This window comes from Athene noctua, chromosome 6, assembly GCF_965140245.1.
Source record: "Athene noctua chromosome 6, bAthNoc1.hap1.1, whole genome shotgun sequence".
NCBI lineage: Eukaryota > Metazoa > Chordata > Aves > Strigiformes > Strigidae > Athene > Athene noctua.
In genome coordinates this window covers 16,127,098-16,144,852 of record NC_134042.1, presented here as the reverse complement: position 1 = coordinate 16,144,852, position 17,755 = coordinate 16,127,098, and the positions used below count along the sequence as shown (strand labels likewise).

At 41.7% G+C, this 17,755-nt stretch overlaps 1 protein-coding gene across 3 annotated transcripts in view; it reads right to left on the bottom strand.

The window, feature by feature from the left end:
* Nucleotides 1-17,755, bottom strand: part of PLEKHH1 (pleckstrin homology, MyTH4 and FERM domain containing H1) — a 49,953-nt gene that overhangs the window by 24,130 nt on the left and 8,068 nt on the right. For all 3 annotated transcript variants that reach the window (XM_074909743.1, XM_074909742.1, XM_074909741.1), the window contains 6 exons: nt 14,491-14,553; nt 11,336-11,485; nt 7,725-7,808; nt 6,082-6,163; nt 2,618-3,627; nt 163-241 (listed from right to left, as the gene is read on the bottom strand). In XM_074909743.1, the coding sequence (XP_074765844.1) occupies nt 163-241; nt 2,618-3,627; nt 6,082-6,163; nt 7,725-7,808; nt 11,336-11,485; nt 14,491-14,553 (1,468 nt within the window). The remainder of the gene's footprint in view (nt 1-162; nt 242-2,617; nt 3,628-6,081; nt 6,164-7,724; nt 7,809-11,335; nt 11,486-14,490; nt 14,554-17,755) is intronic.

The following is a 17,755-nucleotide window of genomic DNA, read 5'->3' as shown; positions in this document are numbered from 1 at the left end:
CCAATGTATCCTCCTCCCTTCCTTTCTTTATAATGGCTCTCTGCAAAACCAAATTTACTTTGAAAACAGGCAAGGAAACAAAGAAAGGTGAACAGCCAGAAGCTCAGGTCTCACACTGTCACTGTAAACTCCCTCTAGGGATGAATCTTGTCTAGAACTTACAGCAGTTGGAAGTATCATTCACCGTGGCCACTTCAGACAACCTCATGCCAGACTTGGCCACAGCATAGATTCGACTCTCCTGGAACAATAACACCATGAACAGCAATGGTCAGACAAAAACATGATTCCTGCAAAAAGAAATGCTCATGTCACAGAATCACATCACAATCACACCTTTGGGGGAAGGAAGGAAGGAAGGAAGGGCCCTCGAAGAAAAATTGCTCTGTTCCACCAGATGTTGTGTGAATGACCATTAGTGGAAATGTGCATCTGTCTGATTTCCCAAATCACAACAGACTTGACTTATAAACGCTACACAGATGATATCCACAGACTAGAACACCTACGTGCAATTATCAATAAAATACTACATCACAGCTTGGAAAAAGCTGTTCTTTCCACTTTATAAACAATGCATTAAAATGAATCAAGAACAGCCCTAAACCAGGACAATTTATTGAGTCACCACCTGCAAAGGAGTCCCACTCTCTGATAAGGGAATGAAAAAAATGCCTGGAATGATCTCAGTAAGCCTATGTCTCAGTTATAACAACATATGGAGCTTTCAGTTCAAAGGACATCCAAGTGCTTCACAAATTGATAAAAATTCCAAGGGGGGGAACCCAAGCCTGTAACTAAATGCAATGTTATGACTAAGACATCAACCAGTCTAAAATGCATCAAAATGAGAGCTAGGAATCCTCTTGCTGCTCCTTAAGGCATACAGCCAATCCCTACCAGATAACTCGCATAATACAGAAACATGAAAGTACCCAAGGCTGCAAAGTACACCAAAAAAATAAAAGACAGAATTAGTATTTTTTGTATGTATATGCATTGTGATTTAGTCTCTAATGAAATATGTGCGCTTTTTTTCCCATACACTTCCTATTCAGGGCACATAACAGACATTTCTTACTGATTAAGCAGCTATTTAATATTCTGTTCATGCTTTAATGTTTGATATTAAATTTGCCCTACTTGGATACACTTACTTGACTCTGGTCTGAAGACAAAATAATGGATTTTACATGTGGGGTTCCTGACTATAATACTGCAATGCTTCATAAATATTCATTTAAAAATTTACAAAAACCCTAGGAGAGTCAATGATGACTGCTATCGCTATTTTCCAGAAGAGGAACTCAGATATAGGTTCTCTGAAACATCCAATATCTTTGGAGTACCTATTTCAAGATGTCCTGAGACCTGACTTTTTGAGAATTTAGCATCATATAACATTGTTTGTAATATAAACAACTGAACACAGTTGCAGCAGAGAAGTACTCTGTGCTTCTCTAATTAAATTTACTTGCCAAACTCAAGTTACACATTCAGAAGGTGTGTGTGGAGCTGACGATGGATCACCTGTGACAAATTCAGCCTAGGGGACTAGAAGAACCTTACATGGGAACTCTAGGTCAGAAAAAGGAATAGTAGCCAATCTCTGAGACTTATTTTCCTTCTTCCAAGTGAGTACACTGTTCATGACGCCTTTCTGACTTCTGCAGCAAATAAAACAGACATCTTGAAAACTGCAGTTTCTTTTACTACACTGTTCAGCTTCATCCTCAGCACAGTTCCATACTGTGGACTGAAAAGAGATTCCTTTGGAAAAACATCTGTGATTATATTGGGGTTTAAATTGGTATCATTAAGAACACAGCCAAAGATCACATATATTCTTAAATTTTCACAGAAAAACACCCCAAAACTTGAGAATTAACAATAAGTGCGTGACTTTGCACCTTCCATAAACCACTTGTTTGCCTATGCCTTTAAAAAGGTAAATTGAAAATAAGGGAATGATCTCTTTTGATACTACATTAACTGACAAACTTGATGGAAATCAGACTGACACATTAGCAAACAATCCACCCATTTCAACTAACAAGTAACTCAAAGTGATAACAACGAACTTCTCTCACATGAAGCAAGCAATAGGACACGTATGTGTTCTTTACCAACGGTTTTCACAAAATCTTTCTGTTAAAAGTATACCATGAGATAGGAATGGCAAGATCTAATCCATGTATCTATTCTGAGTTTCAGAGTCAGAAAAAGCTGTGAAAACATCTGGTCTGGTCTGTTCACTTGCATTTATACCTCACTTTTCTATTTTAAACACAAGACAACAGAACTAAGGATTAACTTTTTATAACCCATAAGATAAACCACAATGCAGCACCTCTTGACTTTTATTTTTGATTCCTATCTTTCTTGATTACTATTTTCTTCCATGGATTTACTTTTTCCTTACAAAGAGAAAAGAAAAGAAAATTGTCAGTGCAACCAGCATGCCTCACAATCTGGAGCTGTCAGGCTAGGTGATTCAGAAACGGGACTGATGTCCACAGGAACAATTGCCTGAACGCTAGAGTTGTTGTAGCCTAACTACTGGGCAATACTCAAAGATAAGTAGCACTTCTCAGACTGTTGTCCTTGCATTTCTTACCCACGATGGGAATCTGTGCAGCGGTGGTGTGGGAGGTTTACCCCCTGGGTCAAGTATGCCAGCCTCAGAACTCACAGCTTCTCTTTGCTCTGTAGATAAGTGGTTGATTTCCTCACATGCTCCAGCTTCTTCCCTCACAGGGCCACGTTCTGTCTCCATCTTCTCCCCATCATCATCATCATCAATGTCTGTCTCCTTCACTTGCCCATGGCAGACTGGAGAGGCTGTTATGGGCTGGAAGGTACTAGCCTCTAAGCTCGTTACACGATGGAAAGAATTAGACCCTGGCTGTGGTTGGCTGTAATGTCTCTTGGCTAGCTGGATACTGTCTCTCGGTGTATTGAGAGTTCGTATTTTTGGAAAGGTCTTACTACTGCCAAGGCTGCATTCCCTCCCTGGGCAGAAGGAATGTGCTGTAACAGCTGATGTTGGCACAACCAGGGGTGGCTCAGCAGTTTGGAGATGGCCCTCAAGCATGCTCATTATTTCTCCTGAGGAAGAGGAGTCCAGCCGGTGTGAGCGGAACCTGGCACTCAGATCATCAGAGAAGCGGGTGCCATCTAAAGCCACTTGTTGCAAGGTGCTCACAGTGCTATGTTTTCCTTCCAAAGTTGACTGGAAAGTCAAAGTCTCAGGGATTCTTGTGGTATCAGCTGGAGGGTCCAACAATGTGGAACGAGAGGACTCTAAGCTGTGTTCAGAATTTACAGCTGGGAATACATCTTTTTCTGTGGAGAGATTCCAGCTTGATGGGTCAGACATGAGCTTCAGCATGCTCTGAGAAAGCAGAGATTTATCCTCTCCATCCTCAGTAAAGGTGTCATTGGCAAGGACTATGTTTGCTGTAGAGAGGACAGGTTTGGTGGGTCCTGTCTGACACAGCTGTCTGAAACCAGGTGCAAGGAGCACAGATTTCTGGTCTATCTTCTCAGCAAGAGAGGCCTGTGATGCTCTAGGCTTCAGAGAATTACAGCTCCAAAAAGATTCAAGGGGAGGAATGCTGGTCATATCTACAACAGAGAAGAACATATGGTTAGGGCATTCAAACGTTCTACTGTCTAAAATGTTACCTGCTAGTGTAAGGTGTTCTTCAGTAGCACCCTGCCCTGGTTAGAACTATACAGAATGGAAAGGAGATGGCTGGGCACAGTTATAACAGAAGTGCTATATATTTATGGTTGGGAATAGCACAGAAAAGATTAATAGGAAATGATTAACTGCTGTTTCTTACAAAAGTGAAGGGGTGCCTAATGAAATTATCAGGCAGCGTGTTTGAAATTTGCAGAAGGAAGGGGTTTTTTTTCAGACAAAAAAAGAAATAAAATGCTGCGATATAAAAAAGAGAGGCCAAAAAAAGGTAATTTATCAGTGGTACAAATAGTTTAGACAGAAGTTCTGGCCTAGGAACTTCCTAAAACACTGACAGCAGAAGCTGGAAGGCTACAGGGAGAGAAAGACAGCTTCACCTGCAATATTTTCTACTTTTCCTGAAACATCCACAGTCAATCAGAAGACAGGATACTGGCCTCAGCAAGCTTTCAGTCTAAATCCATATAGCAGTTTTACCTATCCATGATTATATCTCTTCTCTTAAGAGCACCATGAGAAGGATGTCCACCTATCCACACAATACTGGCCATTTAAGTGGCCAGAACACTGCTTAGCATGGCTTTTGACTTCCATGGACCTACAGTGATTTAAGTCATCAAATAAGCTGGTATGGTTCCTCCCATTCCCAGGGGCTAGATGAGGCTTTTATTTAGTACCTACGCTTCACAATTCTTCTACTTTCTTCCTTTCCATAATTACTAAAGACTATCTCAGTTCTACAGGTTCTGCTGAGTATCAGCTTTAGGGTAGGAGAAAATGTGGATAAAACTGTGGCCAAGGATGTTACTTCACTTTATGATTTTGATTGACCTTGGCATTTATATATTGCCTGACTGAAAAGAACCAAATCATAAGATGCTTTGGAAATTGCATAAATACGGGTGAGTGTGACTCTGCGCAGCTATTGCTGAAGATGTTGCCCGAACATCAAACTCTACAGCCATTGCTAACCACTAATGGGATTTAGAAGAAAGTAGAAAAAACCTGAAGACACAAAGTAACAGAGGGAAGGGCAAACAGCAGAATAAATCACTGTTGATTGTGGAGATGATGAAATCTACTCTTGGAAACACAGCTGAAAAAAAGACAACCATGAGAGCCTGACCTTGACACTTGAGTCACAAGGAAATGAATGTTAGCAAATCTATCCCTAACACATAATGCTAGCACACGCAAATCCTGGCACACATTTTCCCCTGCCCAAGGTAAATAGTTAGTGTAGACTAAAAAGAGGTCATTCATTTTAAATATTACTGGTATTTTTGCAGCTTCCTAAATGTGACAGAAGATGAAGCTGAGGAAGCTGTTACTATTAGCATGGCAAGGAAGAAGAGATTTATCTCTGCAGAGGCCTCTGAATTCAGCCTGGCACATTGCAACTAGTGTGGAATAAGAGGAGAGGGCAGAGCTGTTTACTGCCATGAGAGTTGGGATTCAGGGAACACTTAATGCCAGATTATTAACGCAGCTTACCAGCTATTCTCTTTTTGTAAACAGCCAGAGCCAGAGGGGATGAGAGAAACCCAGTCATAAAGCATTTAGCTAGAAACATGGTGGGATTTAGAAGGAATTTTGCCCCATTCCCTTGCTGTGGAGTGATAGGAATGCCAGAAAAGCTTCTGCAGGGAAAAAATGCCCCCTGCCTGCATGCCCAGTGCAGTTCTGAAAACTAGCTCATCTTACTGTAACCAAACCAAACTCATTAAAAAAAAAAAAGAAAAAAAACAGGAAGAAAATGATTAAGAGAAAATTTCCTCTTCAGTATGTGTTGCAATAAAAGGTGCTGATTTCAAGCCCTGGAGACCAAAGTTCTCCATCTATCCTACAAACAAGAACCACGATCACCATAAGCGGCTTTCTCCAACCCAACCTGATAGCACAGGGAACGCAGATTCTAAAGGCAGACCAGACAGCTGCTGCCTTGGCCTATTCAGTTCTCAGTTACTCAGCTCACATGCCAGCAGAGGTTCTGTGGGGATGAGGATAATTCACATGTGGAGGTAAAGTGAAATACCTCAGGGACTTCAACCCTGCACCACTGAAGTGAATGGAGAGTTTTGCTGTTATTTCAATGAGTGTTTCTAATTCAGGAGCCATTATTTTAAGGGCAAAAGCAGACTCTGAAGAAAAGCCATCTGTGTTCAACTGCTGGTGGGAAACCAATTAGGAGTTTTTAAGGCAGGTAAGCAATGTTATTCCCATCTTTAAAATGGGCCCACTGAGAAACAAAGCAATTCTACTGCTTGCTCACTGTCACAAGTGCTAATTTCTAACAAAGTTAAGAATACAAACCAGGAATGCTGACTTCCACTCATGGTGGTTACTAGGCTACAATGCCAGGTGAACACATTTACCTTGCAATGTATCCTGAAGGGCTTCAATTTGCTCCGTCAGCCTCTGATTACAGTTTTTCAGGTGGTAATTTTCTAGCTCAAGCTATGAAACAACAATAATAAAAACTGAAAAATAATGCAAAACTCTGTGTGCGTGTGTTCCGCTATACAGAATATGTCTTCATCTTTATTACATTCAAGTGTCTTAACAGGAAAAGGAATAAAGGATGGTTGAGTCTACCAGTCACCCTGAAGTCTACTCAGCAGCTCCACTGGACAACCCACTTAAAGACTTTGCTGTGCTTTCTCAAATAGCCTCTGTATATATTATTTGCACTTCTCAAATAGGTCTTTTAATTTCTTTCCCTGTTATTGTTTATCATTTACTCCTGTTCCAGAAATAACTGTCAAGAAAGAGGCAATCAAAAACCTATTACCCAGGAAGAGTGTTTTCCCTTCTTACCCTGTATGTGGTAAAAGGAGATCCCCTGGATCCAGGGAACCAAAGGAAAAAAACAAACAGACCAAAAAACATTATGGGTGCATTTACATTTGCAATCAGCACAAGTGATTCTTTGCAAATTTGCCTTATGTCTTTGCTTGAAGCATCTCAGCATACATTCTTAAACACAGCAGTGGTGCACCCAAAGAGGCTTCCCTCTTGATGGAATTAAAAGTTGAAATTGCACCCATGGTGCTGTCTGGAGCAACCCATTTGCAGCAGAGATACAAAGTCCTTCACTTGGCAGTGGTTCACTTGTGCACCTAGAATCAGCATCTAGCATGAACTCATGGCCAGTAAAGAAACAGTGTGAATTTATGGTCCTGGATTCACAGCGGGTCACCAAGTCAACCCCTGTGCTTCCTCCTTTGTGCTGCACCAGTCGGTAATGTAAATGCACCTTATCTCATATAGAAAATGAAAAAGAAGCACAGCAGCTCAGTGAATTATCTAGGCAATTTAGTAACATTACAAAGTCACATCATAACACAGTTAGTGCCCACAGAGACTGCTTCTTTCAACTCCAACAAATTCCCTTTCTGGGATAAACTGGGAAATCTATGGCTTTAACTTGGAATAAAAGGGAAAGACCAGATAGCCCCACGCCCAGTTGTAAACTATTACTGCAACTTTAAAACTGTGTGCTGACCCACGGCTATAGTTTTTCTAGAGGGTATTGAATTAGGCCCAGATAGAGGCACAAGTCCACAGAATGGATAGGAGGGAGAGATTAGACATGTGAAAATGCTGGAGAGTAGGAAAACAGTATTAGTCAGAGATGGCAAATTAAGGAAGAGCAAAGGACACATGTTTGTGTCACAGCTGCTTTGTCAGAGACAGAAACTGCACTCAGAGGAAAAAGGGAGAGGCAGAGGAAAGCTATGTGAAAGCCACTTTCGACTAGTAAATCTTCTTCAGAGACTGCTTTCAGGCTTTACCGACTTCACAGTCCTTCACAGTTTGCCCAAAGCAGTAAATAGCCCCCAGTAAGAGGGATGACCCTAGCTCTGCAACTGAGTGTGTGTGTAGGGCGAAACAAGCAGAAAGCCTGTGTGGCAGACTGATTGTCCTCAGACTACTGTCCTACATAGGAGCCCACTGGCAGTGCAGCCATTGTACGTACTCATAGGCCTTGAAACCTGGCAGCAAGTCAAAGACTCACCTCTCTCAGCTTAAATGTTACCCACTCTTTGATCTTGGCAGCTTTCTCTTGAACAATTTTGGCTTCCTCAGTCCTCAACTGTTTCTGTGACAAAAAAAGATTAGATGCATTAGGAGTGTACAACTAACTGTTCTCAGTAAGTTACTGCATCAGGAGTGACTTAAACACTGAAGCTCCCACTCCAGATGTAAGATTTTAGACTATTTGGATATTATTATGTAGCTAGCCTCTGAAAAAAACAAGCCCTAAGTTGTCTTACATGGTTCCTGGAGTCAAATTCAGAGCATTGTTTGCTGTTGAGCATCTGTAGTGTTCCTCCAGCCTACACACATACACATCGTTGGCTGAAGTTGGTAAGAATTAAGCAATGCCTGTAACTGATTTATAAAACACTGTAATAATTCCAAGCGAAAGGGATTCAACTTCTGCAAGCATAAGTGTAAACTATAGACTTTAAAGGTTTATGAGATGGAAACTAATACAACAATGTATTTAACACACACAATATTCTAATTGAGAAAGTAAATTAAAAAAAAACCAACAACAACAGACAGACTCAGGATAAAAAAACCCTCAAAACTTGACCTTGAAACACTAAGACCTGCTAAGAGGTTTTGAGGTGATGTTAAGTGGTTATATGTTTATATATCTATTAAAACAGGTTCTAGTCTACACAAAGTTGTTATAGAAATACTGTTGATTTGCAAAGTGAAACTTTTTTCCCAAGTATCTGCTTGGGCAATATTGCTACAACATCATATTTGTAGCTGTGTCTTCTCAGCTGCATTTTTTTCCTTTTCTGGGAATTTTCTTTGGATTGATACTACAATCACTTGAAGCCTTCTGTTCATCTCCTGCATGGCTTCATCATAAGCAATGTCACTAAAAGGTCTCCTTTCTAGGTAAGGATTTAAACAACTACAAGGAGAAATCAGTTCCACAAGCAAGGAAGAGGGAATACACTCAGCCCTGGTTTCTCTAAATAAATGGACAAAGGTAATATCTGATAGCAATTGGTAGTTTCCCTGCCAGATTTTTTTTTTTCTGATATGAACAAGTACTTGTATAATAATAACACAGTCAAGGCAATCCCAAGCACAAGCTGGGCAAAAAGTGGCTTGAGAGTAGCCCTGTGGAAAAGTACTTGGGGGTATCAATGGATAGAAAACTGACTATGAGCCAGCAATGCCCAGAAAGCCAACCACATCTTGGGCTGCATCAAGAGAAGCGTGGCCAACAGATCGAGGGAGGGGATTCTCCCCCTCTACTCTGCTCTCATAAGACCCCCCTGCAGTGCAGTGTCCAGCTCTGGGGCCCCCAACATGAGAAGGACATGGACCTCCTCAAGCAGGTCCAGAGGAGGCCACAAAGATGATCAGGGGGCTGGAGCACCTCCCCTGTGAGGACAGGCTGAGAGAGTTGGGGGTGTTCAGCCTACAGAAGAGAAGGCTCCAGGGAGACCTTATAATGGCCTTTCAGTATTTAAACGGGGCTACAGGAAAGCTGGGGAGGAACTCTTGATCAGGAGGTGCAGGGATAAGACGAGGGGTAATGGCTTTAAACTGAAAGAGAGTAGGTTTAGATTAGATATAAGGAAGAAATTCTTCCCTGTGAGGGTGGTGAGGCACGGGCACAGGTTGCCCAGAGCAGCTGTGGCTGCCCCCTCCCTGGCAGTGCTCAAGGCCAGGTTGGACGGGGCTGTGAGCAACCTGGGCTAGGGGAAGGTGTCCCTGCCCATGGCAGGGGGGTTGGAACTAGGTGATCTCTAAGGTCCCTTCCAGTCCAAACCATTCTGTGATTCTGTGAATTATAGTAATAAAAATGTCAGTGCTTGTCCCCATCCCCACTCCCCAATTTTAAGTTTTCCTTAATATTATATAAATACACAGTAGACCGCAGGAAATTTTCAACATCCTCACGCTGCTTTTAATCACCACATACTATTCATCACCAAAACTGCACATTTAAAAGCTCTTACTCAAATATGTTTGCTGACTTTAAAATAGACCTTGACAACATTATGGGTAGTAGTAACATTTGTAGATGAGCATAAAGAAATAAAAGTAATCAAATCTGATGCTTCAAGAGGAGGATTTATTTAGTTTTTCTCCTCCAGTATCGCTGTGTGTCTTCCTAATCATCAGGTACCAGCCTTTGCTGAAGTCAGATTAGACATGCCTATTGTTCTGAAATGATCTGGTACATGTAGTACATCTACCATAATTCTCTGAATACCCATCACATGGGTAATGCCTTTGAATCTCTAATGACCTCAACTTATCTCAGGTCAGGGACCAAGAGGTAAAAGATTCAGAATATTGCTATGCTACACAGTGAAGTGCAATGCCAAGACTTTATTTAGGGTCCTAAAGTAGACTAGTGACAACAGGATTGTCACAGAGCTTAGTAAGCCCTGCCTCAAAGCAGAACCAATTCACTCGGGCACAGCACTCAGATGCAGCTATTGTGCTTTAAGATCCAGAAGCAGTGAGACATTCTTTATGTCCCATGCTATTGTGCAGTCCAGATGTGACCTCTGTGTTCTCTTATTAACCCTCTGAACTCCACAGCTCTCCTTATCCCAGTGAAAACAAATAGGATGCCTTACAGGGACACTTAATGACCTTCCAGTGTTGCCACTGTCCCATCCCATTCTGAAACTAAACCAGTGACCCTGATAAAGAGTGTTTCTTGTCCGAAACTATCAAGCTTCAGCTTTAATTTCTAGAATCTTGTTTTGCCTTCTGTTGGTAGAATAAAACGGTTTCTACTAACAGAACACTTTTCCCCACTTGTGATGGTTGATTTTAATCAAATCACACCTCGTGTTTTTTGATAAATCAGAATTTCTTCCATCTTTGACTGAAAGAGCTGCTTTCAGACATTGATCGTTATTGTAGCTCCTTCCAAACACCTTCTTTTGCCTCCAAAATGCAGAAACTTGATCTACATTCTGCCTGGGCAAACTGGCCTGGGGAAGTGATCTGAAACCAGAGTACTACAAAGACCTGATGCCTGACCTCCACATTACACTTGGTCTGAGTAAGTTCAAACAGTTTATCAATCTATTTTGCCCTTGAAATAGGTGCCAGTTAGTTAAATGTAAAATGTAACAAAAATGGCAAAGGGTGGGTTTTTTGTGAAAATTCTAATGAGCTATTTCCATTTCAAAGTAATTTACTCAGCAGGATATAAGAATACCTGATTATTCATGTTACAAAGACCACAGTGCAAGGCCTTTACTAGAGCCAAAATACAAGCCCTGCTATAGATGTAGCTCCTTCCTTCCACCAACTGAGAATGGAAGAGACTAAGAACCATCCATACTGGGAAACAGCTGCTCTTCTATAAATGAGGACATCTGATGAGATTAACTATGCTAAAGGATTGCTGAAGACTGGGAAAAGTCCCTTCCCAAGAAGCAGCATATGCCAAATCAGAGATGCACTACATGTGACTTGATGCACTGATCAGGGCATCATCTTACAGCTGATCTGAAGACAACTAAGACGCTAATATGTAATGGAGACATAATCTCTACCTTTGAAACACATTACAGAGTCCCTCCAACTCATGAAAGCTGCAGGTGTCCCTCTAGAAAATACCTCTACCTGTTTTGCTAGCTGTGTCTCCAATCTGTTGATAAGATCCTCCTTTCCTTGCACTGTGCCCATCAGCTCCTGGTATTTCCTGTGCAGAGTGCTGTCTGATTCACCAGTCTTCACATTGGCTAGTCTTATCTTCTCTTCCATAACTCTGACCTGTAATGACAATCAGAGGAAGATTAAAAAAATAAAACAATGTAAATGAAGGAGCTGCTTGTTTAGTGGTAATAACTGAGCATATTTGTGGGTTTCATATTTTTGAAGTCATGAAAGAAAGAAAAAACCCAAAACCTTCAGGTCACACTGAAGTTTATATCCACATTTGTGAAAAGAACATTTTCCATTCAGTTGTAATGCCAAAGCAGTAACAGATGCAAACTGAACCATGAACAAATCATTGTGGACTGTGAAATATTTGCACACTATTAGTCAAAGACACCATACAGGCATTATAGTCTACACAGACATATGGGCAAGGTACACCACATCTTCCTCTTTTGCAATATCGTGGTGAGCTTTTTACCTCATTCACTACCAAGGTATATACCACAAAACCCTGGCCATATGCTTTGCATCAAGATTTCTATAGGGAAATGTACTATAAAGTTCCTTCCTCCTCCTATCCCCAGCTCAGACGTGTTTTGGCAGCTTCTGGCTCTCCAACAAGTGTTTTTTCCAGACCTGCTAAGGAATTACCATGTTAGATATTTAAAAAGCTTTGCCTATGTTTGAGCTCCTGCCAGTGCCAACACTTGCTCATCTCAGCCAGAGAAACACCAGTGTAATGCTCCTTCACTACAGACAAAGTTTCAATGTACTAAAATCTAGCTGCTGCTGAAGCCTTTCAAGTTTTTAGCAAGTTTTTAAAACTTCTCTGCTTTCTTCAAAACCTATGTCTCTCGATATGCCAGTCTGTTTCATCATTACTTCATCCTTTTGCAATGGATTATAAGACTTCATTTCTAAAGGTGAATGGAATTGCATCAACTTAACTCAAACCTGCTAATTGCAGCATTTGATGATGGGAAAATATCCAGTTCCAACACATTCCAGAAACACTAAATCTGCAAAGGAACCAACTCCAGATACCATTAATTTGGCATGAATTTGGAACCAGGAAGGCAGAATGCAGGCAATGATCTGAGCACTTTACAGAGTCTGTGCAAGAGAGTTACTCGTGCTCTGTTGAGCAGCCTACACGTCATATACTTGCAGAAGCTGTGTTTTGTCCTCCTGTCTGCCTGCATTAGGCAGAGAAGCAATCTGCTTCTTCCTCATACTGAATCAGAAAGGTAGGCACCCAACATCCGAGCCAGAAAACTAAGCCTGCTGAGTCGGATGTGTTTTCATTAGAGTTTAGGGTGATTATAGTAAAAAGAAATGGCCCCTCCTTTCTGTCTGATGCCCAAATGCTGACTCTGTGATAGAGGCTCAGAGAGGGGACTGCAAACATGTGATTTCCTTAATTGAGGTTGGCAGCTACAGGGAGCCCATTGAATTAACAAATCCAACCCCCCCCAGACTCCTGGAGAGAAAGATAACAAGGGATTTTGCACTTGATGCAGAGCCCTCTCATTTGTCAGCTGCTTCTCATTCATGGTGAATATACTTGTTAGTGGAAAGGAATGGTCCTACTCCTATGCTGTCACTTCTTCAGGCTGTCAGGTAACAATGAAGTATTTCTCTAGGAACACTTATCTCTGGATGTGGATAACGTTTGCTGGAAAAACAAACTTTGAGGGCTGCTAGTTTGCAGGACCTGCCGGTAGTAGGATAATGAAGGCAACCCTCATTTCTCCTACACTTTCCCAGACAAGTTCTCCCTTTCTGACCCATTCTTTGACCTGGATTTGACTTGCTCTCTATCTGCTCCCTTGCTGTCATTGCATCTTACCATATCATGGACACGCTACTCCGGTCATTGAGGTGTCTGCCAGCATGTAATCTCCTTCATTGGCGTGTGGCAATAACTATTTCCTGCCAGTGTTGTCACAGTGACAACATTACCTTTGCCTGTCTTGGCTGGGTGTGGACTTCCTGATACTGCTCTCAAGAACAACTCCTGTTCTTGGTTGCTGATCTACTGTAGAGGCCAACAGCACAGTGACTAGACATAGCATCTTTCCTATATTAAAGCTGGTCAGAAAAATGTCTTGATGTCAAAATCAAACTGGTGTGGAATAGTACATTCTGCAGACAGAATAGCTTACCAGGTACTTCAAGTTCTTGATTCCTAGACAATGTTTCCCAGTACTTCTAACACTGTCTATTCAGTCCTTCACTACTGAAGTCAGCTTTGACAGCTGTTGTTGGCCATCGTGCACAGCTTTTAGTTCTGCACTTTAATCTCTAAGCACTCAGTCCTGTAGCTCTTGTCCAGCTGTAGGGAGCTGGTTCACTTCAAACCTTCCCTTCTACAGCGGTCTGCAGTGGTGCAGGAGCTCAGAGCCTCTGGCCCTATCTGGTTCTTTTGTTTTTATAATACTCCTCACAGTGCAGACTGTATGATGGTCCACTTCCCAAAGGTCCATCACTCTTCATAGCCTGTTCACAAGCTGAAATCTCCCTCTCCCCCTCTCCATTATCCAAGAAGCATAGAAGGACTAACTTAGACAACATACTTAATTTTTAGATGGTTACAGTAATATGCAACGAATCCAGCTCTTACTGCTATTCTCCATGGGCTCCTAAGCAGGAGCAGCAATTACTAAAAAGAAAGTCCAAAACAACTGATAGATTTTGCAGACACACCCTTACTTCTTCTGCAGAACCTTCTCTACTTGTAGACAAGTCCTTACCAGTACTCTTAAGTATTTGTTTTCTGAGGACCTGGCAGGCAGCTCTATCTCTGCGCTTTAATCCTGAGGTACAACATCCCCTTCCTTTTCCATAACCAAGCATGCCTATCACAGATGAGGGAGTAAAGGCTGTGAAGCTGAGAGGCAGACAAGGTGCTGGTTTTCACTTAGGGTTGAACCTGTTTAGGCACCTATTCATTGCTCAGGCTCAGAGACTGGGAAGTAGACCAGAAAAATCCACTCAGCACTGCAAATCAGTGTTTCCCTAGCAGTGCACAGCACTGCAGAGTGCTGTCTGTATCCTAGACTGGAGGGAATTTACTGCTGGGCTTGTACCAGAGCAACCATAAGAGAATCTCTTACCTGTTTCTCTGCATCCTCAGCTCTTTGCTCTGCTTCTATCACTCTCTGTTCCAATTCTTGCATCTTCAGAGCCAGAAGAGAAAGAGGGGAGAGGAGGAAAGAAAGAAAGAAAAGAAATTAACGTCCCCTGGAAGTTCACACGTTTTACTCAGGAATCTTCCATTTTGTGTGCAGGTCTACAGACCTTTGGCATCTTTTGGGTTAACTGGACAGCTTTGACCAAGGAAAAAAAAAGCCTTTGACCTTTTCCAGTCTTCTGCCCTACTTCAAATTTACCAGAACTGCTTTCTCATTAGTGAGCTTTATCATTCATTACACAGGTCAAGGGAATAGTCCCAAAGTCTTGACACTGTCTCTACAATTTACACACCATGGGCTGTCCCTGTAAGAAGCCCATCTACAGCATGCCATTCTTTCTTAGTTTTATTTGAGATAGGATTCAGTCACAATGGTAAATAAAAATGAATACATCTTGGAAAGCTCACAGCAGGTTCTCTACGATGCCACCTTATAACCAATGAATACTTTGCCTTGGTTTCAAAAGCAGCATAGGCTCATAAGTGACAAGATTAACAATTATCTTAATTTTCCTATGCTTCTTTGCATTTTAAAGAGCTTTGCAAACTGACAGTTCTGTGATTCTTTATCTGAGCATTGCTGCTATTGAAGTCAAAGGACACCAAATAGAATTTTATTCTAAATGTATATACACCACTTCATTCTTAGTGAAATGCAGATGTACCTAACAATTTACCACTCAAGCCCAGACTTTTTTTTTTTTAATTGCAACTAAGGATCTCATTCAGTGCTGGCAAGGCCATCTTCTTCTGCCTGCCCTGCTTCAATGGGTCTCAGATTTAAGCTGAAGTCAGATGTAATATGAAGTCACAGAGACTTTTCATCCACTAAGCTGCAAAATTTGAGAAATACTTCACAGAATTTCCAGCATTTATTTGTTTTACTGATGAAGAAATGTTTTACTAAGGAAGGAATGACACGGAAGCAGTTTCAGAAGACTAAAAGACTTGTGCTTCAAGCAGAAAATCTATAAGGGGAACTGAACTCCTTTTCTCTCCAGTGCATTTTATGATTCTTGATAAAGCACCAGAGCCAAGTATTCAGGTTGGTCACTATGAGGGGCAAACCAATACTTCTGAAAATGGGATTTACTCCACTTGGGTTGATCATCCAGAATGGGCATGACAGCACTCCTTTGTCTTCCCTTCCTTCAGATGGCAGTAAGACAACTGCCCTTTTCATACATACATGTTGATCGTAACAGCAGACTGCCACCTATTAACAGACATATCAGAAAGGTACATATATGTAGACATCTCAATGGTCATGTAACTAAAAAAGCCATGCCATAACAAATTCAAAACATGAAGATCTGAAAGTGCCACATTTAGCATGATACCTCTCAGGATTTCTCCCTGAAAAAGCAAACAAGGACACCACAGTCTATGGAGCTTAATATCCAAATCAAGAAGACATCCTTGGCAGAGGAAGAGATATACCACAGAAGACTGCATAGAGAGTCAAAGCTGCTCCAAGTGAAGACCCAGTCTCCAAGTCTTGGTAGAGACTGAGCTCAAGGTAGTCTAACACTGACAGCAGTGATCTGTGTTGCGACATGAGCCTGTGTCCATTAGGAACAGTCATCAACCCATGCATTTATCTATTAGTCTCTGGGTAGTCATCACCACAGACAGGTAGCAGCAAAATATACTGGTGAAAGACAGATGCTAACTGGAGACATAATACACCTTGTGAAACAAAGACTGACTCTGAAGCTACTGTCAAAAACAACAGCCTCTGCTAGTTTTCAGATAAACTGACAGGGTCTGCATTCGCAGTGCAGATTTTAGATGAATCTCTGGGCCTTTTCCCAAAGGCTGTCCTCTTTGACTAATAATTCAATCCTCCACAAGGTGAGCGATCTCTATGAAAGACTCAAATTATTTTAATAAGATAGTACCATTCTGACTGAAAAACTCTTTGTTGTCCCAGCCTCATGACAGTTTGCTTTGCATTGCTAGCAGTCCTGGAACCTGATCGGGACAGAGAATGCATGTTGGGACCATTCCTGATCGCTAAAGAGTTATGAAACTTCTTGTGCAAGCAGGGTGACCTGGCTAAGTTCCAGCCAAATAAATTATTTTTGTCACCCTAATTCCCTCCATAGCCTTAAATGAACTTGTACTTTTCTTTACTTCCTGTAGTATTGGGTTGTCCTACTATGAACTGTTAAATAGCTTCTGTGTTTCTCATGTACACAAAATTATTACTTCAACCATCCCCGGTGTCAGCTGTCTCACTGAAGCACATTCAGATTTAATACATCCATGCTTGCAAGGCTCTTTCAAATCCCCCAATGAATTAATAATAATGCTTAGTATTTATGTGGGTCCTTTCATTCAAAATGCTTTATAATTTGACAAATGCTACTAAGCAACTTGACCCAGGTCACATAAAAACCCCAAACCTTAGTGACCAAGCCAAATTCAAGTAACTCTTCTCCCAAACATTAGCCCAGACAACTTGCATGGAGAGAAGCAGGCCCAGTTGTATAGCCATGCTTGCATGAGACAAAAGAAGTTTTTTCCAAATGTTTATTGTTTATTGAAGGATGACAGAAGCAGGTTAAAAGCTACCCAGATGGCTCTTCTAAAAGCTGCAGAAGATCCTCCTATCAACCATTCACACAGGCTTTTCCTCTCCCGACGGCTCAGAACACACTAAATAAAATTGAGTGAAAAAAGTTGCTGCATGTCTCAGCCTCATTTTCCTCCTGCTGTTCTCTTCCAGAGCTCACTCCTAACCAGGTCATCTTGCTGCCAAGACAACAGCCTACTATGTCACCAAGAGGAGTATCCCTTTCTTTGTGCGTGTACAAGAAAGTCAGAGTGGAAACAACTGCCTGTTTCCAAAGAGACCAGATCCCTGCTGATGTCCACAACAAGGCAGGACCCAGAGGTCTCATGCCCTGCGGGGCTCCAGCATGATGGCAGAGCTTTACCTGGGAGGCCAGGGCCTGGGCTCCCTCTGCCATGTCAACCCACAGCCAGGCTCTGCACAGCTTGAGCAGCACTGTTCAGTAGCTGAGACCGAGCTACCGACATGGAGGTTCACAACACGTGAACTAGGGCACTGGCAGTTAAACTGCTGGGTTTTAAATTCCTGATGTTCTGAACAGCGATCTAGATTATTCAATCTAAGCGGATTTTTAAAATCTGAAGTATTTAAACTGTTAGCACACATTGTA